General features: G+C 44.1%; 1 protein-coding gene and 1 pseudogene across 1 annotated transcript in view; one reads left to right on the plus strand and one right to left on the minus strand.

Annotated features, from left to right (window-relative positions):
- The window catches only part of GLG1 (golgi glycoprotein 1), a 161150-nt gene extending 139191 nt beyond the window's left edge, over positions 1–21959 (minus strand). The window contains exon 1 of the mRNA XM_010350699.3: positions 21439–21959. Within this exon, the coding sequence (XP_010349001.3) occupies positions 21439–21930 (492 nt within the window). The 5' untranslated portion in view covers positions 21931–21959. The remainder of the gene's footprint in view (positions 1–21438) is intronic.
- LOC101045838 (large ribosomal subunit protein uL13 pseudogene) lies at positions 5761–6433 on the plus strand (annotated as a pseudogene).
- Positions 21960–23339: the final 1380 nt, after the last annotated feature.

A 23339-nucleotide genomic window follows, 5' to 3' on the forward strand; every position in this document is an offset into this window, starting at 1 on the left:
CGGGCACGGTGGCTCAAGCCTGTAACCCCAGTACTTTGGGAGGCAGAGGCGGGTGGAACACGAGGTCAAGAGATCGAGACCATCCTTGGTCAACATGGTGAAACCCCGTCTCTACTAAAAATACAAAAAAATTAGCTGGGCATGGTGGCGCATGCCTGTAATCCCAGCTACTCAGGAGGCTGAGGCAGGAGAATTGCCTGAACTCAGGAGGTTGCAGTGAGCCAAGATCGCACCATTGCACTCCAGCCTGGGTAACAAGAGCGAAACTCCGTCTAAAAAAAACCAAAAAAATACAAAAAAATTAGCTGGGCAGGGTGGCAGGCACCTGTAATCCCAGCTACTCAGGGGGCTGAGGCAGGAAAATTGCTTGAACCCGGAAGCAGAGGTTGTAGTGAGCCAAGATCACCCCGCTGCACTCCAGGCTGGGCAACAGAGGGAGACTCCATCTCTGGGGGCGGAGAGGGGAACAACAGGTAATTAACAGGGTGAACCTTATGGTATAAGAATTTCATCTCAATGAGTGAGAAAGACAGAAGTGATAAGGAAAGCAATTAAAAAGGGCAGGGCCCTAGAAAATGAACAGAACCACAACAAGATAAGAAGAACCTGGGTTTCTGGATTCAACAGATGGCTGACAGTCCCCCACAATTTCTCTTGCGTTCAACCACAGATATTTTTGGTTTTCTTATGGAAGTTAGTTTTGTCCTAACTAATACATGAACTGAAAGGAAATTTTATCTTGTATATTGGTAAAGGGCTTATCATTAGCTCAACTCAGTTGCAAGACAAGATGACCTTCTTGACACACAATGAAATTATATTATGCTAAAACATTTTTCCACTGAGCAATGGAAAGTTTTTTTTTTTTTTTTTTTTTTTTTTGAGACAGGGTCTTGCTCTCTTTCCCAAACTGGAGTGCAGTGGCACAATCATAACTTATAGCAGCCTCAATCTCCTCTGACCAAGCACTGACCAAGCAATCCTCTCACCTCACCTAGTCTCTAGTCCCAGAGCAACTGGGACTACAGGAGCCTACCACCAAGCCCGGCTAATTTTTTTTTTTTTTAATAAGTCAGAACTTTGGATCAAAATACACACACACACACACACACACACACACACACACACACTTGTATTTCTAATAATTTTTCTTTTGAGACACATTCTTGCTATTTTCGCCCAGGCTAGAGGGCAGTGGTACGATCTCAGCTCACTGCAACCTTCACTTCCTAGATTCAAGTGACTATCCTGCTGCAGCCTCCAAAGTAGCTGCGATTACAGGCGCCTGCACCATTCCCAACTAATTTTTGTGTTTTTAGTAGAGGTGGGGTTTCACCATGTTGGTCAGGCTGGTCTCGAGCTCCTGACCTCAGGTGATCCACCCGCCTTGGCCTCCCAAAGTGGTAAGATTACAGACGTGAGCAACCGTGCCCAGCCGTAATTTTAATAATTATTAATCTCCTTTTTTTTTTTTTTTTTGTTTTTGTTTTTTGTTTTAACACGAGTCTCACTCTGTCATTCAGGCTGGAGTGCAGTGGTACAATCTTGGCTCACTGCAACCACTGCCTACTGGGTTCAAGCAAATCTCCTGCCTCAGCCTCCGAGTAGCTAGGACTACAGGTGCACACCACCACACCCAGCTAATTTTTGTTTTTTTAGTAAAGATGGGGTTTCACCATGTTGCTCAGGCTTGTCTCGAACTCTTGACCTTGTGATCCACTCACCTGAGCCTCCCAAAGTGCTGGGATCACACATGCCCACCACCACACCTGGCTGTTTTTTTGTATTTTTAGTAGGCACAGGGTTTCACCATGTTGGCCAGCCTAGTCTTAAACTCCTGATCTCCGGTGATCCGCCCATCTTGACCTCCCAAAATGCTGAGATTACAGGCGTGAGCCACCACCACGCCCAGCCTTATTAATCTCCCTTTCTAACAAATTCTCCCCATTCCTTCCCACATTTAATATGTCAGATGTTAAATCTAGAAAGTAATGATTTCTACTTCCACTCATGAGGATTAACTAGTATAGACAACTATCATCCTTACTCCCATTGTCAACAAGACACAATATATGAAGTAACCTTCAGTAACTGGACAACAGGCAGCATTAAACCTACGATCCCTGAGAGAAGGAAACAAACTAGGTGAGCCAATGATTACCCCAGCTTACTGCATCTAAGTGGCTTCCAGGCTGCAACACAGGGAGAGGGAACCCAAACAAAATGGGATCATCTTGCTAAGTGGAGGAGAGAAATTAAACTTTAGGAGTTCTAAAGCAGCTAAAATTTGCAAGATTTGAATGCTAGAACCAAGAAAAAGTGAGAACACAGAACAGAGAAAGAGTTCTGCACTGAGAATGGTCGCAGGAGATCCACAGAGGGATCCCGAGTCCAATAAAAAATCACCACACTTAGGCCGGCATGGTGGCTCACGCCTGTAATCCAAGCACTTTGGAGGTCAAGGCGGGCGGATAACCTGAGGTCAGGAGTTCAAGACCAGCCTGACGAACATAGTGAAACCCCCGTCTTTAAAAAAAAAAAAAATCACCACACTTGCAAAGAAGCAGGAATATGACTAATAACAAAAATTAATCAAAAGAAAAAGACCAAGAAATGACAGAGATGATGGAGTTAGCACATCAGGACCTTAAAACAGCTATTAGAGCCAGGCTCAGTGGCTCATGCCTGTAATCCCAGCACTCTGGGAGGCTGAGGCAGGCGGATCACGAGGTCAAGAGATGGAGACCACTCTGGCCAACATGGTAAAACACAATTTCTACTAAAAATAAAAAATTAGCTGGGCATGGTGGTGCATGCTTGTAGTCTCAGCTTTTCAAGAAGCTGAGGCAGGAGAATCGCTTGAACCCGGGAGGTGGAGGTAACGGTGAGCCAAGGTTGTGCCACTGCACTCCAGCCTGGCGACAGAGCAGACTGCATCTCAAAACAAAAACAAAAACAAAACAGCTATCATAAGTACACTAAAGAGTGTAAAAGAAAACATGACATAGGGCCGGGCGCGGTGGCTTAAGCCTGTAATCCCATCACTTTGGGAGGCAGAGGCCGGTGGATCACAAGGTCAAGAGATCAAGACTAGGCTGGGCGCGGTGGCTCAAGCTTGTAATCCCAGCACTTTGGGAGGCCGAGGCGGGTGGATCACGAGGTCGAGAGATCGAGACCATCCTGGTCAACATGGTGAAACCCCGTCTCTACTAAAAATACAAAAAATTGCGCCGGGCGTGGTGGCTCAAGCCTGTAATCCCAGCACTTTGGGAGGCCGAGGCGGGTGGATCACGAGGTCGAGAGATCGAGACCATCCTGGTCAACATGGTGAAACCCTGTCTCTACTAAAAGTGCAAAAAATTAGCTGGGCATGGTGGCACGTGCCTGTAATCCCAGCTACTCAGGAGGCTGAGGCAGGAGAATTGCCTGACCCCAGGAGTCGGAGGTTGCGGTGAGCCGAGATCGCGCCATTGCAGTCCAGCCTGGGTAACAAGGGCGAAACTCCGTCTCAAAAAAAAAAATACAAAAAAGTAGCTGGGCATGGTGGCACGTGCCTGTAATCCCAGCTACTCAGGAGACTGAGGCAGGAGAATTGCCTGAACCCAGGAGGCGGAGGTTGTGGTGAGCCAAGATCGTACCATTGCACTCCAGCCTGGGTAACAAGAGCGAAACTCCATCTCAAAAAAAAAAAAAAAGAAAACATGACATAATGGAGAATGGAATATATACGTAAAAGACCCAAATCAAACTTCTATAGGTGAAATACAATATCTGAAATACAAAATACACTGGATGGTATTAATAGCTGACTGAAAACTACAGAAGAAAACATCAGTGATCCTGAAGATACAGCAATAGTAATTATCCAAAATGAAACACAGAGAGAAGAAAAACACAGGGAGGGTTGGTGGGGGGATTAAAAATAGAGGCCACTTGTAGAACAATAGCAATCAATTTAACCTACATGAGATTAGAGCCCAGGAGAGAAAGAGGGACAAAAATCTATTTGAAGAAATAAGTGGGCACATAGTATGTGTTCAAATATTTGCTGATGTATTTAAATAAAAATGGTAGGGGCATACAAATATAAAATATAGTATGAAAATATGTTATCTATGTAAGTATGAAAAATAGCAGAGAAGCAATGTGTTAACATGGAAAGACAGAGGCTTTGACTTGAAAAAGACTTGGATTAGAATTTAAGCTCTGTTTCTTTTTCTTTCTTTCTTTCTTTTTTTTTTTTTTGAGACAGGGTCTTGCTCTGATGTCCAGGTTACCCAATCTATTGCCACTGCAGCCTCAACCTCCCAGGCTCAGGTGATCCTCCCACCTCAGCCTCATGAGTAGCTGGGACTACATTCTCTCACCACAACCTTCCACTAATTGTTACTGTTTTTGTAGAGAAGGGGTTTCGCCATGTTGCCCAGGCTGGTCTCACACTCCTACGCTCAGGAAATGCACCCACCTTAGCCTCCCAAAGTACCAGGATTATAGACATGAGCCACCACGCTCAGCCTGTTTCTTAATATTATGTGACTTGGACAAATCAATATCTATCTGATTCATGGTTTTTCACCTGTAAAACAAGGCTGATATCTGTCATATCTACCCACACATGGTTATCAAGAAGTGCAAATGAGATGAAAAGGGTTCCATAAACTGAAAACCAAATAGCAACTTCACCAACAATAATTAAATATTTAGGGAAAAGGTTATTAGACAAATACCCATTTTTTTAAAAAATCAAGAGTATTTGGTGAGTGGTTAGGTGTGGTGGCTCACACTTCTAATCCCAGCACTTTGGGAGGCCATGGTAAGCGAGGTCAGGAGTTCCAGACCAGCCTGGCCAACATGGCAAAACCCTGTCTCCACTAAAAATACAAAAAAAAATTAGCCAGGTGTGGTGGCATGCACCTGTAATCTCAGCTACTTGGGAGGCTGAGGCAGGAGAATCACTTGAACCCAGGAGGTGGAGGTTGCCGTGAACCCAGATCGGGCCACTGCACTCCAGCCTGGATGACAGAGTAAAACCCTGTCTCAAAAAAAAAAAAAGAACAATTAGGTTAAACCATATGAAAATGTTTTTATAGCTCAAATATGATGAAATATTGGTAATTTCTTAGGGTTCAATCTAACAAAAACAAAGGAAGAAAACACTGCTTCAAGGAGAACTAGCTGGCGGGGGAAGAGAAACAGTGGGCTGTACGGAGAGAAGGGAACTGGGAAATATTTTAGTGCAGAAAAATATTTGAATACAAAATATTTTCCCACAAATAACATTTACATGTAAGTCCTGCAAATGTTGACGGTGTAAGTCAGTACTCTTCAGAAGCCCACACCACTACACTATTTGTGGGTGTGGAGGAGCAAGATGTGTAGGGAACTAGTGCGAAGGATGGGCAAGCAGGCTGAGAATCTAGGCTAAAGAATGGGAAGTTCCACAAGAGGAAGGGAAGCACACCGATTTCTTATGACTTCTGCTTTCAGTAACCTAATTTCTCCTATTTCAGATATACTTTCAGGTTGAAAATGAAAGTACACCAACAGTACAAATTCTCAGCCAGGCATGGTAGTGGGCACCTGTGGTCCCAGCTGCTCAGGAGGCTGAAGCAGGAGAACTACTTGAACCCAGGAGGCAGAGGTTGCAGTGAGCTGAGATCCAGCCACTGCACTCCAGCCTGGGTGACAGTGAGATTCTGCCTCAAAAATAAATAAATAAATAATGAAAGTATACTAACAGCTTTTTTCCCAGGTGGCTGCCAAAGATGGCAAAGTTGCAAGTCCTGGTGCTTGATGGTCGAGGCCATCTCCTGGGTCGCCTGGTGGCCACTGTGGTACTGCTGGGCTGAAGGTGGTGGTCACATGCTGTGAGGGCATCAACATTTCTGGCAATTTCTACAGAAACAAGTTGAAGTACCTGGCTTTCCTCCACAGGTGGATGAACACCAACCCTTCCCGAGGCCCCTATCACTTCCAGGCCACCAGCCTCTCTCACAGAGTGTGCGAGGCATGCTGCCCCACAAGACCAAGCGAGGCCAGGCCACCCTGGACTGCCTCAAGGTGCTTGACAGCATCCCACCATCCCATGACAAGAAAAAGCGGATGGTGGTTCCTGCTGCCCTCAAGGTTGTGCATCTGAAGCATGCAAGAAAGTCTGCATATCTGGGGGACCTGGCTCATAAGGTTAGCTGGAAGTACCAGGCAGTGACAGCCACCCTGGAGAAGAGGAAGGAGAAAGCCAAGATCCACTAGCGGAAAAAGAAACAGCTCATGAGGCTATGGAAACAGGCCAAGAAGAGTGTGGAGATGGAAACTGACAAATACACAGAAGTCCCCCAGACCCATGGACTCCTGGTCTGAGCCCAGTAAAGGCTGTTACTTCCTCATGCTTGACCTGTCCTTCCTCCACTGTCGCCCTGGAATGTGCAGGACCCAGGGGCGGCAGCAGTCCAGGTGCCACAGGCAGCCAGAGACATAGGAAGCTGGGAGCAAGGAAAGGGTCTTAGTCACTGCCTTCTGAGGTTACCTGAAAGCACTCGGAGAATTGTGCAGGTATAATTTATCTATGACCAATAGAAAGAGCAACCAGTTACTCTTAGCAAAAGGGAGCTGGAAGACTAATTGGAGAGGCCCTACCTTGTGAGTGGGGCTTCTGTCTAACTCGCCACCTGGTCAGATACTCTGCAGCTGTTAGAATGTGCAAGCACTTGGGGACAGCCTGAGCTTGCTGTTGTACAAAGGGTATTTATAGAAGCACCCTGGGGAGATGTGCCTGTGCTCCTCACCTGTATTTCGTAATCAGAACCAAACTGATTACCTTCAAAGAAAAAAAAAATTATTAACAATAGTACAAATTCTTGAAACTTCCTATAATAGTTAAAAAAGAAAAACCACCACCACCAGACACACTAAAAGCTGCTATTCATATACATAATAGTCAGGTTCTAATAAACCTACCAAACTCAGAGTTTTAAAATGAAATTGTGTCAAAGGAGGGCCTTTCTTAAAAAAAATTAAAATACAAAAATAAAAAATATAAAAATGAAATTGTGGAATTTCAACTATTTCAAAACTCTTCTGCCTAGTTATTTCTGAAAGACTTACATACTGAAAATAATTTGCACTGTCCTTAATGTATGGCTAAGTTTAGTATTCATATCTTAGTATTACAGACTGTTTCACAGTCCAGAGAAACATTCCAGCTTTGGCAATATGAGAGCAAAAGGCCTTACATATTACTTTCCCTCTGAACAGTCACTACCTTTCAGAAAAATTTCATTAATTTTTGAATTTACCTTTTTTTTTTTTTTTTGAGACGGAGTCTTACTCTGTCACTCATACTGGAGTGCAATGGTGCGATCTCGGCTCACTGCAACCTCCGCCTCCCTGGTACAAGCGATTCTCCTGCCTCAGCCTCCCAAGTAGTTGGGATTACAGGCACCCATCACCACACCCAAACAACTTTTGTATTTTAAGTACAGATGTGGTCAGACTGGTCTCAAAGTCCTGACCTCAGGTGATCCGCCCTCCTCAGCCTCCCAAAGTTCTAATCAGAAGTGTAAGCCACCACACCCAGCAAAATTTATCTGGTTTTATACAGGGAAAAAAGTAGTCTTCAGAACTATCTTTTTTCCTCTTATACGTGAGAACAGTTTTGATAGGCAGTATTCCAAATTTAGCAGAACTTAATTCCTTTATCCGGAATATTTACCCCTTCAAAGTGTACACATTTAAACACCATGCATGTATGCATGTATGCATGTAGAGATGGGGTCTTGCCATATTGCCAAACTGGGCTCAAAATTATGGCTTACATGATTTCCACACCTTGGCCTCCCAAAGTGCTGGGATTACAGGCGAGGGCCACTCGCCTGGCCTTCTGTATTTTCTTTCTTTACTTTTTGAGACAGTCTTGCTCTGTCACCCAGGCTGGAGAGCAATGGCACAATGCTGGGATTACAGGCGAGGGCCACTGTGCCTGGCCTTCTGTATTTTCTTTCTTTACTTTTTGAGACAGTCTTGCTCTGTCACCCAGGCTGGAGAGCAATGGCACAATCTGGGCTCACTGCAACCTCTGCCTCCTGGGTTCAAGCAATTCTCCTGCCTCAGCCTCGCAAGTAGCTGGGACTTCAGGTGCGCATCACCACACTTGGCTGATTTTTGTATTTTTAGTACAAACGGGGTTTCACCATATTGGCCAGGCTGGTCTTGAATTCCTGATGTCGGGTGATCCACACCCCTAGACTTCCCAAAGTGCTGGGATTACAAGCGTGAGCTACCATGCCCAGCCTGCTTATATAAATGTTACTGACCTTATTCCAAAGCTTTATTATACAAGCTTTGGAAGAATTATATGAAAAGTGTGGAGCATTTCAGTTTATTTTACATTTCTCTTAAGATAGTGAACAAAAAGCATTATCTTTAATGATCTCACCTAAAACAACAAAGGGAAAAGGAAAGACTATTTATAAGTCAGTAAACTGAAGGTCTGAGAGATCAGTTTACCAAAGGTCATAGTAACTGGTGAGCTAGGATTTGAATCCAGGACTGCAGCTCTAAAACCCATTCTATTTTTCCATTTACCACAATGCTTTTCCTCTTATCACAAGCTCCACATGACTACAGGACCTTATCTCTTCTGATTTTTATTTCATATATAATAGGTGAAAGCTCAGTAAATGGCTGCTATGGTTTGAATATGTCCCCCAAAGTTCATGTGTTGGAAACTTACTCCTCAATGCAAGTGTTGAGAGGTGGACCTTTAATAGGTGACTAGGTCATGAGAGTACTGGCTTCATGGACGGATTAATGCCCTTATCTCTGTTACCTGGGAGTGGGGTTTTGATAAAAGGATGAGTTCTACACATTCCTTGTGCAAGCCCACCCTTCCTCTTGCATTTTTTTTTTTTTTTTTTTTTTTGAGATGGAGTTTTGTTCTTGTTACCCAGGCTGGAGTGCAATGGCGCGATCTCGGCTCACTGCAACCTCCGCCTCCTGGGTTCAAGCAATTCTCCTGCCTCAGCCTCCTGACTAGCGGGGATTACAGGCACGCGCCACCATGCCAAGCTTATTTTTTGTATTTTTAGTAAAGACGGGGTTTCACCATGTACACCAGGATGGTCTCGATCTCTTGACCTTGTGATCCACCCGCCTCGGCCTCCCAAAGTGCTGGGATTACAGGCTTGAGCCACCATGCCCGGCCCTTCCTCTTGCATTCTTTTGTCCTTCAACCTTCTGCCATGGGATGATGCAGCAGGCTAGCCCTCACCAGATATCGCCTCTCAATTTCGAACTTCCCAAACTCCAGAACGACGAGCGAAATAACATTTCTTTATAAATTATCCCGTCTTGGGTATTCTGTTATAGCAACACAAAATGGACTGAGACAATGGTACTGATTATCAGATGGCATGATATTTGTTCATGATTAAAACTCTCCATTATACTCCTTTCTTCATCGTTGAAGGTACCGTCCACTTCATGCTGTTTGTCACATTTACAGAGCTGATCTGGCCAGAGCAAGAGTTTTGAGAATTCCATTCAGTGACTTGCAGGGCTGTCTTTGTAGTTTAAACTTAAATTACAAGTGAAACCTTCCTAAGTACCAGAGCATTAAGTTTGTTTGTTTTCGAGATAGAGTTTCTCTCTTGTAACAAGAGCGAAACTCCGTCTCAAAAAAAAAAGAATTTATTGCATTTTACAAGTGTACAGATCCAGGATTCAAGTCAGTACCCATGTTTACTATGATTCACTGTATAAAGAATTATAGGTGTTATTCAAGAAAAATGTATAGGTCCTATAAATACCACACATTCAGTCAAACAAAATTTTCTGATTTCAGTAAAATCATTAAAGCTGAATGAATACAGATGCCTGGTTCTCTTCAGTCATTGTTTTTAGATTCCAGTCCACACTCCTTGTTCCTTCACAGTCCATTTTAATGCAGATACAAAGGGTAGTACTGGCACAGTTTTGAGGGCCATCACTTAGAATTCTTTTTTGTTTCAAATTTATCTAACTCAACCAAGTAAAGATGAGTCACTGACTGACTGCCAGTTTTATCAGAGTATTGTTCTCAGGTTGAAGGAGCTAAAGCACCCCTTAAAACTCATAAATTAGGCATACTGAAGATGAAATCCATTCATCAGGAGGCTTTTTTTTTTTTTCAGATGGGCTCTCACTGTGTTGCCCAAGCTGGAGTGCAGTGGCGTCATTTCAGCTCACTGCAACCTCTGCCTCCCTGGTTCAAGAGATCCTCCAGCCTCAGCCTCCCTAATAGCTGGGACTACAGGTGTGTGCCACCACACCTGCTAATTTTTGTATTTTTAATAGAGGGGTTTCACCACGTTGGCCAGGCTCATTTCGAACTCAGGACCTCAAGGGATCTGCCCACCTCTGGTTTCCAAAGTGCTGAGATTACAGGTGTTAGCCACTGCTCCCAGCCTAGGAGGCATTTTAAAGTAGCTGAATTAAGAATTTAATTAATATGAACCACCAATTTAAGAAGAATTAAAAAGTACTGAAGGGCTTTTTTCTGATTCTCTCAACTACTTCCTCTACCATATGCCTATAGCATGTAATTTATCCTTCTCTTAAGACACTTACAACTTTAAAACATGTATTATGGTTTTTAGTAAAGACATCTTTTTCTTCCAGATCAGTGCTGCCCATCAGAAGTATAATGTTAGACACATACATAATTTTATGTTTTCTAGTAGGCATATCTATTTTTAAAAAGATTGATTTTATAATTTATTATTTAACCCAATATATCTAATTTTTTTTTTTTAGATGGAATCTCGCTCTGTAGCCCAGGCTGAAGTGCAGTGGCACGATCTCAGCTCACTGCAACCTCTGCCTAGTGGGTCCCCGTTCAAGCAATTCTCCTGCCTCAGTCTAGCGAGTAGCTGGGATTACGGGCATGCGCCATCATGCCCAGCTAATTTTTCTATTTTTAGTAGAGACAGGATTTCACCATGTTGACCAGGATGGTCTCAATGTTTTGACCTTGTGATCGGCCCACCTCGGTCTCCCAAAGTCCTGGGATTACAGGTATGAGCCACCATGCCATGGCGAAACCCAATCTCTTTTCTTCTTTTTTTTTTTTTTCTAAAGATGGGATTTCACCATGTTGGCCAGGCTGGTCTTGAACTCCTGAGCTCAGGTGATCCACCCACCTTGGCCTCCCAAAGTGCTAGGATTACAGGCGTGAGCCACGGCACCGGGCAAAACCCAATCTCTATTAAAAAGGCAAAACTAAGCAAGCGTGATGGTGTGTACCTGTAATCCTAGCTACTCAGGAGGCTAAGGCAGGAGAATCACTTGAACCTGGGAGGCGGAGGTTGCAGTGAGCTAAGATTACTCCACTAAACTCCAGCCTGGCAACAGAGCAAGACTCTTGTTTCAAAAAAACAAAAAAAATTATTGTGGGATGGGCATGGTGGCTCATGACCGTAATCCCAGCACTTTGGGAGGCCAAGGCGGGTGGATCACGAGGTCAGGAGATTGAGACCATCCTGGCCAACATGGTGAAACCCTGTCTCTATTTAAAAAAAAAGAACACAAAAATTAGCCGGCCTTGCTGGTATGCACCTGTAAACCCAGCTACTCAGAAGGCTGAGGCAGGAGAATCGATCGAACTTGGGAGGCAGAGGTTGCAATGAGCCAGGATTGTGCCATTGCACTCCAGCCTGGGCGACAAGAGTAATATTTTGTCTCAAAAAAAAAAAAAAAAGATTGGGATATGTTATATCCTTCTGGTACTAAATCTTCAAATTTACACTTAACAGAACATCTCAATTCAAACAGGCTGTGTTTCAACTGTTCACTAGCTGCATGTGGCTGGTGACTGCCCCAGTAGACAGTGCAGTCCTAGCTTACTTTTGCCTCAGGAACAGGGAGGAAAAAACAGCTATCATACAGCTGGATGGACTTGCTTTCAAATGTTGATTTTACTACTTACAAGCCCTGAGGCAAGCTATTTAGAGCCAGTTTTCTCATTAAAAATAATAGGTCATAATAGGCTGGGCACAGTAGCACCTGCCTATAATCCTAGCACTCTGGAAGGCCAAGGCAGGAGGACTGCTTGAACTCAGGAGTTAGAGACCAGCCTGGGCAATATAGTGAGACCTCATCTCTACAAAAAGCTTTTAAAATTAACTGAGCATGGCTACTACTCAGATACTGAGGAAGCTGAGGTGGGAGGATCACTGCATCCGGGAAGCAGAGGCTGTAGTCATGATCATGCCACTGCACTCAAGCCTGGGCAACAGAGTGAGACCTTGCCTCAAAAAACAAACAGACAAACAAACAAAACCACCAGGCACAGTAGTTCACACCTGTGATCCCAGCACTTTGGGAGGCTGAGACAGGTGGACCACCTGAGGTCAGGAGTTTGAGACCAGCCTGGTCAACATGGTGAAACCCAATCGCTACCAAAAATATAAAAATTAGGCTGGGCGCAGTGTCTCATACCTGTAATCCCAGCACTTCGGGAGGGTGACACAGGCAGATCACGAGATCAAGAGATCAAGACCATCCTGGCCAACATGGTAAAACTCCCTCTCTACTAAAAACACAAACACAAGGTGTGCGTGGTGGTGGGTGCCTACAGTTCTAGCTACTCGGAAGCCTGAGAGAGGAGAATCACTTCAACCCAGGAGGGGGAGGTTTCAGTAAGCTGAGATCGTGCCACCAAACTACAGCCTAGCAGCAGAGCAAGACTGAGTCTCAAAAAAAAGGAAGAAGAAGAATAAGAAAAAAAAAATATTGTAGTGATAGATGGTACAAGCAGATCACCTGAGGTCAGGAGCTCCAGACCAGCCTGGCCAACATGGTGAAACCCCAACTCTACTAAAAAATAAAACAAAAATTAGCTGAGCGTGGTGCTGTGCATCTGTTGTCCTAGCTACTCAGGAGGCTGAGGCAGAAGAACCGCTTGAACCCGGGAGGCAGAGACTACAGTGAGCTAAGATCACGCTACTGCACTCCAGCCTGGGCAACAGAGCAAAGCTCTGTCTCGAAAACAAAAACAGACTAACAAACAGTAATAATAATAATAAAACATCTCTCATAAGATTAAATGAGATAATGCCTAGAAAGTATCGAGCCCCTCAGGACAGGGCACACAGAAAACCCTCAGTAAATGCTACCTATTTATTAGTAGTAGTATCCTTGAAAACTGAGCACAGTGTCTTGCACACAGGTTGCTGAAAGAAGAAAATTTAATTTGCCTGATACCCTAATAAGCCATTTTAATTGCTGCTTTTTAAAATATATAAATAACGGGCCGGGCGCAGTGGCTCAAGCCTGTAATCCCAGCACTTTGGGAGGCCGAAGCGGGTGGATCACGAGGTCAAGAAATCGAGACCATCCTGGTCAACATGGTGAAACCCCGTCTCTACTAAAAATACAAAAACATTAGCTGGGCATGGTGGTGCGTGCCTGTAATCCCAGCTACTTAGGAGGCTGAGGCAGGAGAATTGCCTGAACCCAGGAGGCAGAGGTTGCGGTGAGCCAAGATCGCGCCATTGCACTCTAGCCTGGGTAACAAGAGCAAAACTCCGTCTCAAAAAAAAAAAAAAAAAAAAAAAAATATATATATATATATATATAACTTAGATAAGGAGGTAGGAGATTTTTGTTACTGCTGCTGATTAAATTTATTTTGGACACATTAGGAGAAATGTACAAAAGAGAAATACAGCATTTCATCTTTTGGACTGTTCAAGTATTTTATTTCCTTCTAAGAACAATAAATTATTAAACAACTATATACTATAAAGCATGGTCATGAATAAACTTCTTAAAAAGCATTTGCCATAAATGACAATGCTACTTTACAGGTAATTCTCAGTTATCTACTAGAATGTTTTTATCTCAGGTAGGGATAAAAGCATCCTGCTTCCGGACTTTACCTGGAGAACCAGCCAGAGGTGAATACAAGACCCTTCATGTTCTGGACTGAAAACATTCTCAAGCTGTCTATTTCAGCCAGTACAGCCCCTTTAATAATTCCTCAAAGCATCTTCCCTTTTCACCTGTGCTACGACTCTCTTGCACACATTTTGTATTCCCACACATCACAAAATCAGGAAGCACCACAGCTGGAAGAATCTTTGCAGTGGCTCACACCTGTAATCCTAGCACTTCGGGAGGCCAAGGCAGGTAGATCACAAGGTCAGGAGTTCAAGACCAGCCCGGCCAAGATGGTGAAACCCTGTCTCTATTAAAATTACAAAAATGAGCCAGGCATGGTAGTGGGCATCTGTAATCTGACCTAGTGCTTGAACCTGGGAGGCGGAGGTTGCAGTAAGCTGAGACTGCACCACTGCACTCCAGCCTGGAAGACAGAGCAAGACTGTCTCAAAACAAACAAAAATTAGCTAGTCATAGTGGCAGGTGCCTGTAATCCCAGCTACTTGGGAGGCTGAGGTGGGAGAATCCCGTCAACCCACGAGACGGAGGTTGCAGTAAGCCGAGATCGCGCCTCTGCACTCCAGCCTGGGCAACAAAAAGTGAGATTTCAACTCAAAAAAAAAAAAAAAAAAAAAAAAAAGAGCCAATCCAAGGTTGGGAGCATTTGTCATGCCTGTAAACCAAACACTTTAGAAGGCTGAGGTGGGCAGATCACCTGAGGTCAGGAGTTCAAGACCAGCCTGGTTGACATGGTGAAATGATACCCCATCTCTACTAAAAATACAAAAATTAGCTGGGTGTGGTGGTGGGCGCCTGTAATCCCAGCTACTCAAGAGGAGAGGGTAAGGCAGGAGAATCGCTTGAATCTGGAAGGAAAAAGTTGCAATGAGCCGAGATCGCACCACTGCACTCCAGCCTGGGCGACAGAGAGAAACTCATCTCAAAGAAAAAAAAAAAAAAAAAAAAAAAGAGGTAGATAATCCAGTGTTAGTGTTTTCCGAAGCATGTGCTATTGGTGATATGCAAGATGATTCCAGGTGGTGCTGTACTGTATATTTTATAGTCATATATTTAGTTTCATAAATATTAGAAAAGTATACCTAGCACTTCAAATTCATGAGTTCATGTATATTTCCACTTAGAACAAGGCTAAGTGGCAGTGTGCACCTATAGTCCCAGCTACTTGGGAGGCTGAAATGGGATGAATGCTTGAGCCCAGGAGTTCAAGGTTGCAGTGAGCCGTGATCATGCCACTGCACTCCAACCAGGCTGGGAGACAAAGCAAGACTCTCAAAGAAAAAGAACACGGACAGAGCTAAAGTTGACAGTCCCTGCGTAAGAAAAAAGATCGGAGGCTGGACATGGTGGCTCACACCTGTAATCCCAGTACTTTGGGAGGCTAGGCCGGGCATTAACACGGGTTCAAGAGTTTGAGACCAGCCTGTCCAACATAGTGAAACCCCCTCTCTACTAAAAATACAAAAAAATTAGCTGGGCGTGGAAGCAGGTGCTTATAATCTCAGCTACTTGAGAGGCTGAGTCAGGAGAATCCCTTTAACCGGAGAGGTGGAGGTTGCAGTAAGCCAAAATCACACCACTGCACTCCAGCCTGAGTGACAGTAAGATACTCCATCTCAAAAGAAAAAAAAAAAAAGAAAAGAAAAAGAAAAAGAAAAAGAAAAAAGGCCCAATGTGATGCCTCGCACCTGTAATTGTAACATTTTGGGAGGCCAAGGTAGGCAGATCACTTGAGGTCAGGAGTTCAAGGCCAGCCTGGCCAGCATGGCAAAACCCTCATCTTTATTAAAAATACAAAAATTTGTTTGTAACTGAGGAGTGTGTCATGAAAAAAAGAAAAATACAAAAATTACCTGGTGTGATGGCACCTGGCTGTAGACCCAGCTACTCCAAAGGCTGAGACAGGAGAATCACTTGAACCCGGAGGCAGAGGTTGCAGTCAGCCAAGAATGCACCACTGCACTCCAGTCTGGGTGACAGAGTGAGATTCTATCTCAAAAAAAAAAAAAGTGATAGAAATTTTAAGCTAAGAATAGCAGAGCTGGGTTTCACCCAAATCTAAATCCTAATTTTGTGCTTATTTCACTGTCCTAAAATAATTTACTATCTGTATGGCATCAAGTGATTAACACTCTCTTATATAACTGCTTCTTGATCACAACAATCTCATTTATCAAACCAACTATAAGCAATGGTGGGGTCTTAAAGTACTAGTGTCCTTCCATAATGACAGACATATAATAGAAGATCAATAATGACTTGATTATGTGGTTAGATTGTTTCCAACCACTTAGAGGCAGCATAGGAGGAAATGCCACATTAGCTAAAACAAAACCATCATAATATATCCGAAAGCCAATGTTTGGATTAATTGGTGTTTGGATTAACATCACTGATTCCCTCCATGAATGAATATGGAATTAGGAGCTGCTACATACATAATCCTAGGAACTTTTCAATATATACATACAGGGAATATATATAGGAAATGACTCCTGTAGATTAGATGGCAGAGATCTTAGAAATCATACCGAATATCCCAACTACTCGTTCAGCATATCAGGAAGCAGAGAGAGATATAATGACTTGCTTACAGGCTTTTGTTAGATAATGGCACTGACAGCTCTCAGTTCACTTTTTGTGATGTTCCAGGGATTCAATATAAACATCAAGGAAATACAACTAAATGCTTCCATTGTTCCAGTACAAATCCTGCTTAAGGTGAGTTGGGATTTGAAACTCTTTTCATTAAGCAGAAATTCTGTTCACTCACACTAATTAAATTAACTTTGGGTGATAATGCTGATCTGTTTACCTGAGAAATCTACACATACTTCAAAGCACTGTTACAACTCAATTGTTCTTGTGTTCCATTTAGCACACATTTATAAACCTGTGGCATTCTCAACAGTCATATACTCATTTCTTTAACCACAACCACCCATGGTAGATTAGAAGACCACCGTCTTTTAAGTCAAAAAGGACTTGATGAATACCAGCTCTACAACTTAGGATATAACATCAGAGAAGTTACTTTAGCTCTTTAAGCCTATTTCTCTGCTAAAAGAATAATACTAGCACTAACCACCTCACACGACTATCAACAGTGAAACAACAGAGATGGTGTATTCCACTATCTCAAGCATACAGTTAAGTGAAAGGTTAAGTACAGAGTAACAAAAATGTTTACCTATGAGTCTGAAAGAGGGTTTACGGTTTCCAACACTGATACGTTAACATTTACAAAGCATTCTCTCTGTGCAAAGCTTAGGAGGAAATTTATAATCTGAGACTGATATATCAAGAAAAGGTTACAGAGAGTCAGAAGATTTCTTTTATGTTTTTCTTTTTTTATCGTCAGAATTACTTGCAAAACAATGATTTCATTACACGTTTAAATACAAAAGAAACAGCTACTAGTTTTTAAAAGGTATCACAGATATACATCAAAGTATTTGAAATGACATAGTATCTGGGATTTGCTTTAAAATATGACAGTCTCCCAACCCTGTACCCTAAAAATAAAAGGGTAGGGCCAGGCAAGGGGGCTCATGCCTGTAATCCCAAAATGTTGTGAGGCCAAGGCGGACAGAACACAAGATCAGAGTTCAAGACCAGCCTGGCCAATACGGTGAAACTCTGTCTCTACTAAAAAAATACAAAAATTAACCAGGTGTGGTGGTGCATGCCTGTAGTTCCAGCTACTCAAAAGGATGAGGCAGGAGAATCGCTTGAACCCAGGAGGCAGAGGTTGCAGTGAGCCGAGACCATGCCATTGTGCTACAGCCTGGATAACAGAGTGAGACTCCATCTCAAAAAAAAAAAAAAAAGTGGGAATACTTGAAGCTGGGTGATGTATATTGTATATCTGGGGACTCACTACACTATTGTCTCTACTACTGTGTAAGAAAATCTATGGGCCGAGCGCAGTGGCTCTTGCATGCAATCCCAGCACTTTGAGAGATGGAGTCAAGTGGAGGTCAGGAGCTGGAGACTAGCCTGGCCAAGGTGGTGAGGAGGCTGAGGCAGGAGAATCACCTGAATCCAGGAGGTGGAGGGTGCAATGAGCTAAGACTGTGCCACTACACTTCAGCCTGACGACACTAAGACTTCGTCTAAAAAAAAAAACAAAGAAGGAAAGAAAATCTAATCTATGAACATCATAAAATTCTTTTTTTAGAGACAGTATCTCACTATGTTGCCCTGGCTGGTACTGAATTCCTGAGCTCAAGCAATCCTCCAGCCTCAGCCTCCTAAAGTGCTAGGATTTCAGGTGTGTGCCACTGTACCTGGTGGAACACGATAAACTTCTAAGGAACCAAAGTCTCCACCTGAAACTTCTAAATACAAGATACTACTGGAGAAAAAAAGGTGCTATTGGCCATTTCAACCAAGAATACAAAGTATTTTAAAATGACTCAACATCCAGCATGTCTTCTTTATCACATGCTAGGCAGCAGTATCTTCTCTTCCTTTGGTATTACTATGCCACCTACTACAACAGCCCAGGGAATATTTTTTTCTTTTTTGCTCTATACTTTCTAGTTTTCTTTCTTTCTTTTTAAATAAACTACTACTAATTATACACATACAACTAGGACTACTAACACACCATTACTAGCTGTTACAACTACTATTTAATAGTGGACCCACGGAATACTAGGACTTTTTAAAAGCATGACTCATCTGAGAGCATTTAAAAAAAAAAAAAAAGAATCCCAACACCAGGCACAGTGGCTCACACCTCTAATCCCAGCACTTTGGAAAACCCAGGTGGGAGGATCACTTGAACCAGGAAGGCTGAGGCTACAGTGAGCTATTGAACCCAGAAGGCTGAATGAGGCTGCAGTGAGCTACAACTGCACTCGAGGCTGGGTTTAAAAAAAAAAAAAAAAAAAAAATCCCCCCCCCCCCCCCAGAAAAAAAGTTCCGCCGGGCGTGGTGGCTCACGCCCGTAATCCAAGCACTTTGGAGGCCAAGGCCGGCGGATCACCTAAGGTCACGAGTTCAAGACCAGCCTCACCAACATGGTGAAACCGCGTCTTAAAAAACAACAACAACAACAAAAAAACCACAGAAAAAAGGTTCCACAAGGTTCCGAAAAACAAAAATTAAGTTTGACACATGCCAAGTACTATAGTGAATCCACATGAATGAAGTGACATGTAGGCACTGTAAGAGATATCTTAAGTATTTTAGAGATGACAAGAATTGGGAAGGGTGTGCACAGATCATATGGAAATATGATATCATTTTATACGGTATAAGGTACTTGGGCATTCTCAGATTTCAGTATCTGCAGGGGGCCTGCAACCATCCTTCAGTGACACCAAGGAACAACTGTACTCATATGCCCTGCTTTTTCATAATTCTAATAATAGGTACAGATAAGACAATGTTTCCTGCATTTGTATTCAAAGGGATAGAAAAGGACATATATCTATTTCACTATCAAATAGTTCTACTTACTTAACAGCAAAGACAAAACATAATTCTACACATATTTCTTCAAATGTGCCTGGCTAGTTTACTTCTTTAAGTAATGCTCTTTCAAACACACAGATCAGATTCAATCAACTCCCGGACTAAGCAGAATGAAATTTCCTTTGGCTGTCTTTAAAAAAAAAAATAGGCCGGGCTCAGTGGCTCATGCCTGTAATCCCAGCACTCTGGGAGGCTAAGGCAGGCAGATCACAAAGTCAAGAGATCAAGACCATCCTGGCCAACATGGTGAGACCCTGTCTCTACTAAAAATAAAATTAGCTGAGCGTGGTGGCACACGCCTGCAATCTCGGCTACTCAGGAGGCTGAGATAGGAGAATAGATTGAACCCGGGAGGTGGAGGTTGCAGTGAGACCACTGCACTCTAGCCTGGCAACAGAGGGAGACTCGTCTTAAAAAAAAAAAAAAAAAAAAGAAAAAGAAAATATATTTAAAAATAACTCCACCTCCTGAAGAATATACACAGGTATTCATAGTACTCTTCTTTCATTATTTCTGTGTATTAAAATTGGAGGAAAAAATATCAAATTGGAAATCTAGCCCTTCCACCTCCCCTCAGTCCCCCAAAATCCCCATTTCCAATTTACATGACACCTTTTCTCCTCTGGAGCATAAAACTGCCTCCTTTAAGTGGAGGTTTCCAAATGTCTGGAATACACATGAAGAAGGATATATACACTTCTTGAATAGGCCACTTTTTGCCACGTTCCCTAACAATGTGCTGCTTCTACCCACAAACCACTAATGTTTAGTTGCCAGTATTAGGATCTTAGTTTGAGGAAACGACATCTATTATGTGTCCCCAAAGAGTAAAAAGAAAATTTCAAAAAGTTTGATAGAGTTAGAAATCTTAGCTGTACCCATCCTTCTAGTCTTCAAGCCAAAGATGAGAGAAATCACGGAAAGCCTCACATTTCTAGTGGTTCTGGAAACCTTTCTGTCTCCTCCTTATGTATGTCTTTTCCTCTATCTGAATTACTTTCGTATAGAACAATAGAGAATGAGATGAAGGGGGTGGGGAATGCCAAGAGTAGCAAATTTCTACAAACCAGTGATCTTCCTAGAGCTTGTACGCCTAAAACAAATCTGGTAATACAAAAGAACCAAAACCAGTTTCAAGCAGCAGCTTCGTTATATTTGTCAACCTTTGGAACTAATTCCATATACCTACACGTCTGGAAAAAGCTCCCAAACTTTGAGAATTGTCAAATATACACTTGTAGTCTACAGCATTAAACCTAGATTATAAATTATCAGTATCACTTAACTGAATTACACCAAGCAATGGCAAATCTAGATTTCATTAAGAGATACTGTTAAAATCACATTCAGACCTCAGAAGGGCAAGACCCCATAACTCAGTCACAAATACAGCTACAAATGCTTCCTCAACTTTTCAAGCTCTGGGACGCCAAGTCACTGGGAGTTAGCAGCTAAAACACGGGGTTCAATGCAAACTGACCAAAGGAAGTGAAGAAAACAAAGCATATATTAATTTCAGCACTAAGAATACGGATTTGGGAATTACATCTACCGTAGTAAACAGCAGATCAAACAGCTACTGCTAATAAACAGATCATTCTTTACAACCTAAGTACGCCAGGCATTTAAAAAAAATGTTTAAATGGCTAGCCACAAATTGTCCTAGTCGAAACTGATGGCAAAATCCTAAACTGGTCCTCGGCTAGAAGACACTCTGCATGAAGCATCACACAAAAGACAGGAAAGAACAGACACGCTCGCGGCCTCGGTGGATTGCGGCCAGGAGCCCAGGTCTTCGTCCCAGACCCCCGCAACAGGGAGGAAAATAAAAGGGAGGAGGGAAGGGGAGGGAGTGGGGTCCTGTTCCCTGAAAGTGCCTGGGACTGAGGAGCGAAGAGGAATGGAGCGAGTGCAGCACGGAGGAAGCGAGGAAAGCAGCAGACCGGCGTCAGCGGCTTCCAAGGCCGGCAACACCTCGAGCCCGCACCAGGCCCGGCCCTCCCGGCCCCACCTCCTCACCTCCCTCACATCCTGCAGGCACTCGAGCACCGCCAGGTTGTTGCTCCAGGTGTGCTTGGGGCACACGCGGGTGACGTCCTCCCTGCAAGACTCTTCTTCCGCCAGCTTCCAGCCCCCGCCAGCTCCCGCTCCACCCCGCCGGGCCGGAGGCCCACCCGCCGGGAAAGGCGGCTGAGGCGGCTGAGGCTGCTGTTGTTGCTGTTGCTGTTGCTGCTGCTGCTGCTGCTGCTGTTGCTGTTGCTGCTGCTGCTGCTGCTGCTGCTGCTGCTGCTGCTGGAGCTGCGATGACTGAGGCAGCTGGGGCAGCTGCTGACCCGCCGGGCCGCCGCCTCCAGCCTGCCCTACAAAGGACACGAAGTTGGCTCCGGGGCCCTGGCCCTGGCTGTGGACGCCCTGGCCCAGGAGTTTCTCGGCCCCGGCCGCGGCGAGCAGCAGCAACTGCAGCATCGCCGACAAGCGGAACATCTTCGGTACACGTCCACACGCCGCCATCTTGGGTCCGCGGCGAGCTCGACGCACTCGCCGGCGCCGCGTATTTAAATGAGGGGCGGAGCCGCTGGGCGTGGTGGCGTGGCCCGGCTCAGCCCCGCCCCTCCCCGTCCGGACCCGCGAGCCCAGAGTCGGGAGGAGAAGGCAGGGCTGGGAACAGCACACGCCCTGGGCCGGCGGGCGGGAGAGCGGCGCTACTTACCCGGGGGTTGCTGGGGTTTCTTAAAAAGCCCGGGCAGGGCGGCCTTGTCTTAATTCCTGTTGTTGTCGTCACAGAAAAAAAAAAAATCAAGGGAACTGGGATTGCCACAACCAAAATGGCCGTTAGAATATGTTGCTGGTTCAATGACTTGGAAAACAAAAAACTTTCCATGTAAAGGTGAACTTTGCACGACCAGGTGTGTTCCGGAATCGGAACGCCTCTCCTTGCATCGCTCCCTCCTTCCTTCCTTCCACCTGCCTCAAAAGTCTTTCTTAGCCAAAGAGAGAGACAGTATTGAATAGGGTTAAGAGCATAGGTTCTTGGGAAAGAAAAAAAAATTAAGGTTATAATCCTTGCTCTTTGGCAGAGGAGGCAAGAGCTCAAATGTGAAGTATCATTGACAAGATTCGAAATAATAATAAGGGAAGTGCCTGGCCCACAATATGGAAATCAAAAAGTCACAGCCAATATTGTTAATAAACTGGGAAGCTCTTGGTGCATGAATCCTGATTTTAAGCCAGCATTAGATTCATGTTTAAGGGATGAAAAAAATAATAATGAAACACATCTGTGAGGACTCGAGTTAAGTGAGTGTGTCGGTCGCAGGCACCCCACACTAGCGTCCCCTCCCTATCCTTAGGAGAGAGGATATGTTCCCAAAGCCTCTTCACATCCGCTGTGTAATCCGAGCCATGCATCAGGCCTGCGTTTAGGTTCTTATTTAACTGAAGAATGGCACAGAGATGTTAACAGTTGTGCAAGGAGGGATTAAATGAGCTGGCCAGGACGAACTCTGCCATGCCAGCCTGTAGACAGCTAAGCTGGCCACTAGAATCCCTGGGTCTTCCCACCACCCTGATGCACTTTTATCCCACTCTGTCTATGCACATGTTGGAGAATGAAGGCGTTTGGGATGTGTAATCTCCACTGGTCATTGTGTCCAAAAATGCAGCTTCTGCTGTCCCGATCAACAAATGAGCAGTCAAGACCAGATGAGACATATATAGAACCTGAGAAGTCAGAAGTTCAGGGAACCCGAAAGGAGACTCTGAGAGTGAAGATGTTCTGTGAATACAAATTGCCCACTGTGGTTGACCCTGGGCCTCTATCATGGGAATGAGAGCTTGTTGGCATCTCCACCAACAATCACCCTTGCTACTGCCATAAAATGATTGTGAGGCTGCTGCTAACCTTGAGCACTGACTAAGGC

The sequence above is a fragment of the Saimiri boliviensis genome, chromosome 1 (genome assembly GCF_048565385.1).
Source record: "Saimiri boliviensis isolate mSaiBol1 chromosome 1, mSaiBol1.pri, whole genome shotgun sequence".
Lineage (NCBI taxonomy): Eukaryota > Metazoa > Chordata > Mammalia > Primates > Cebidae > Saimiri > Saimiri boliviensis.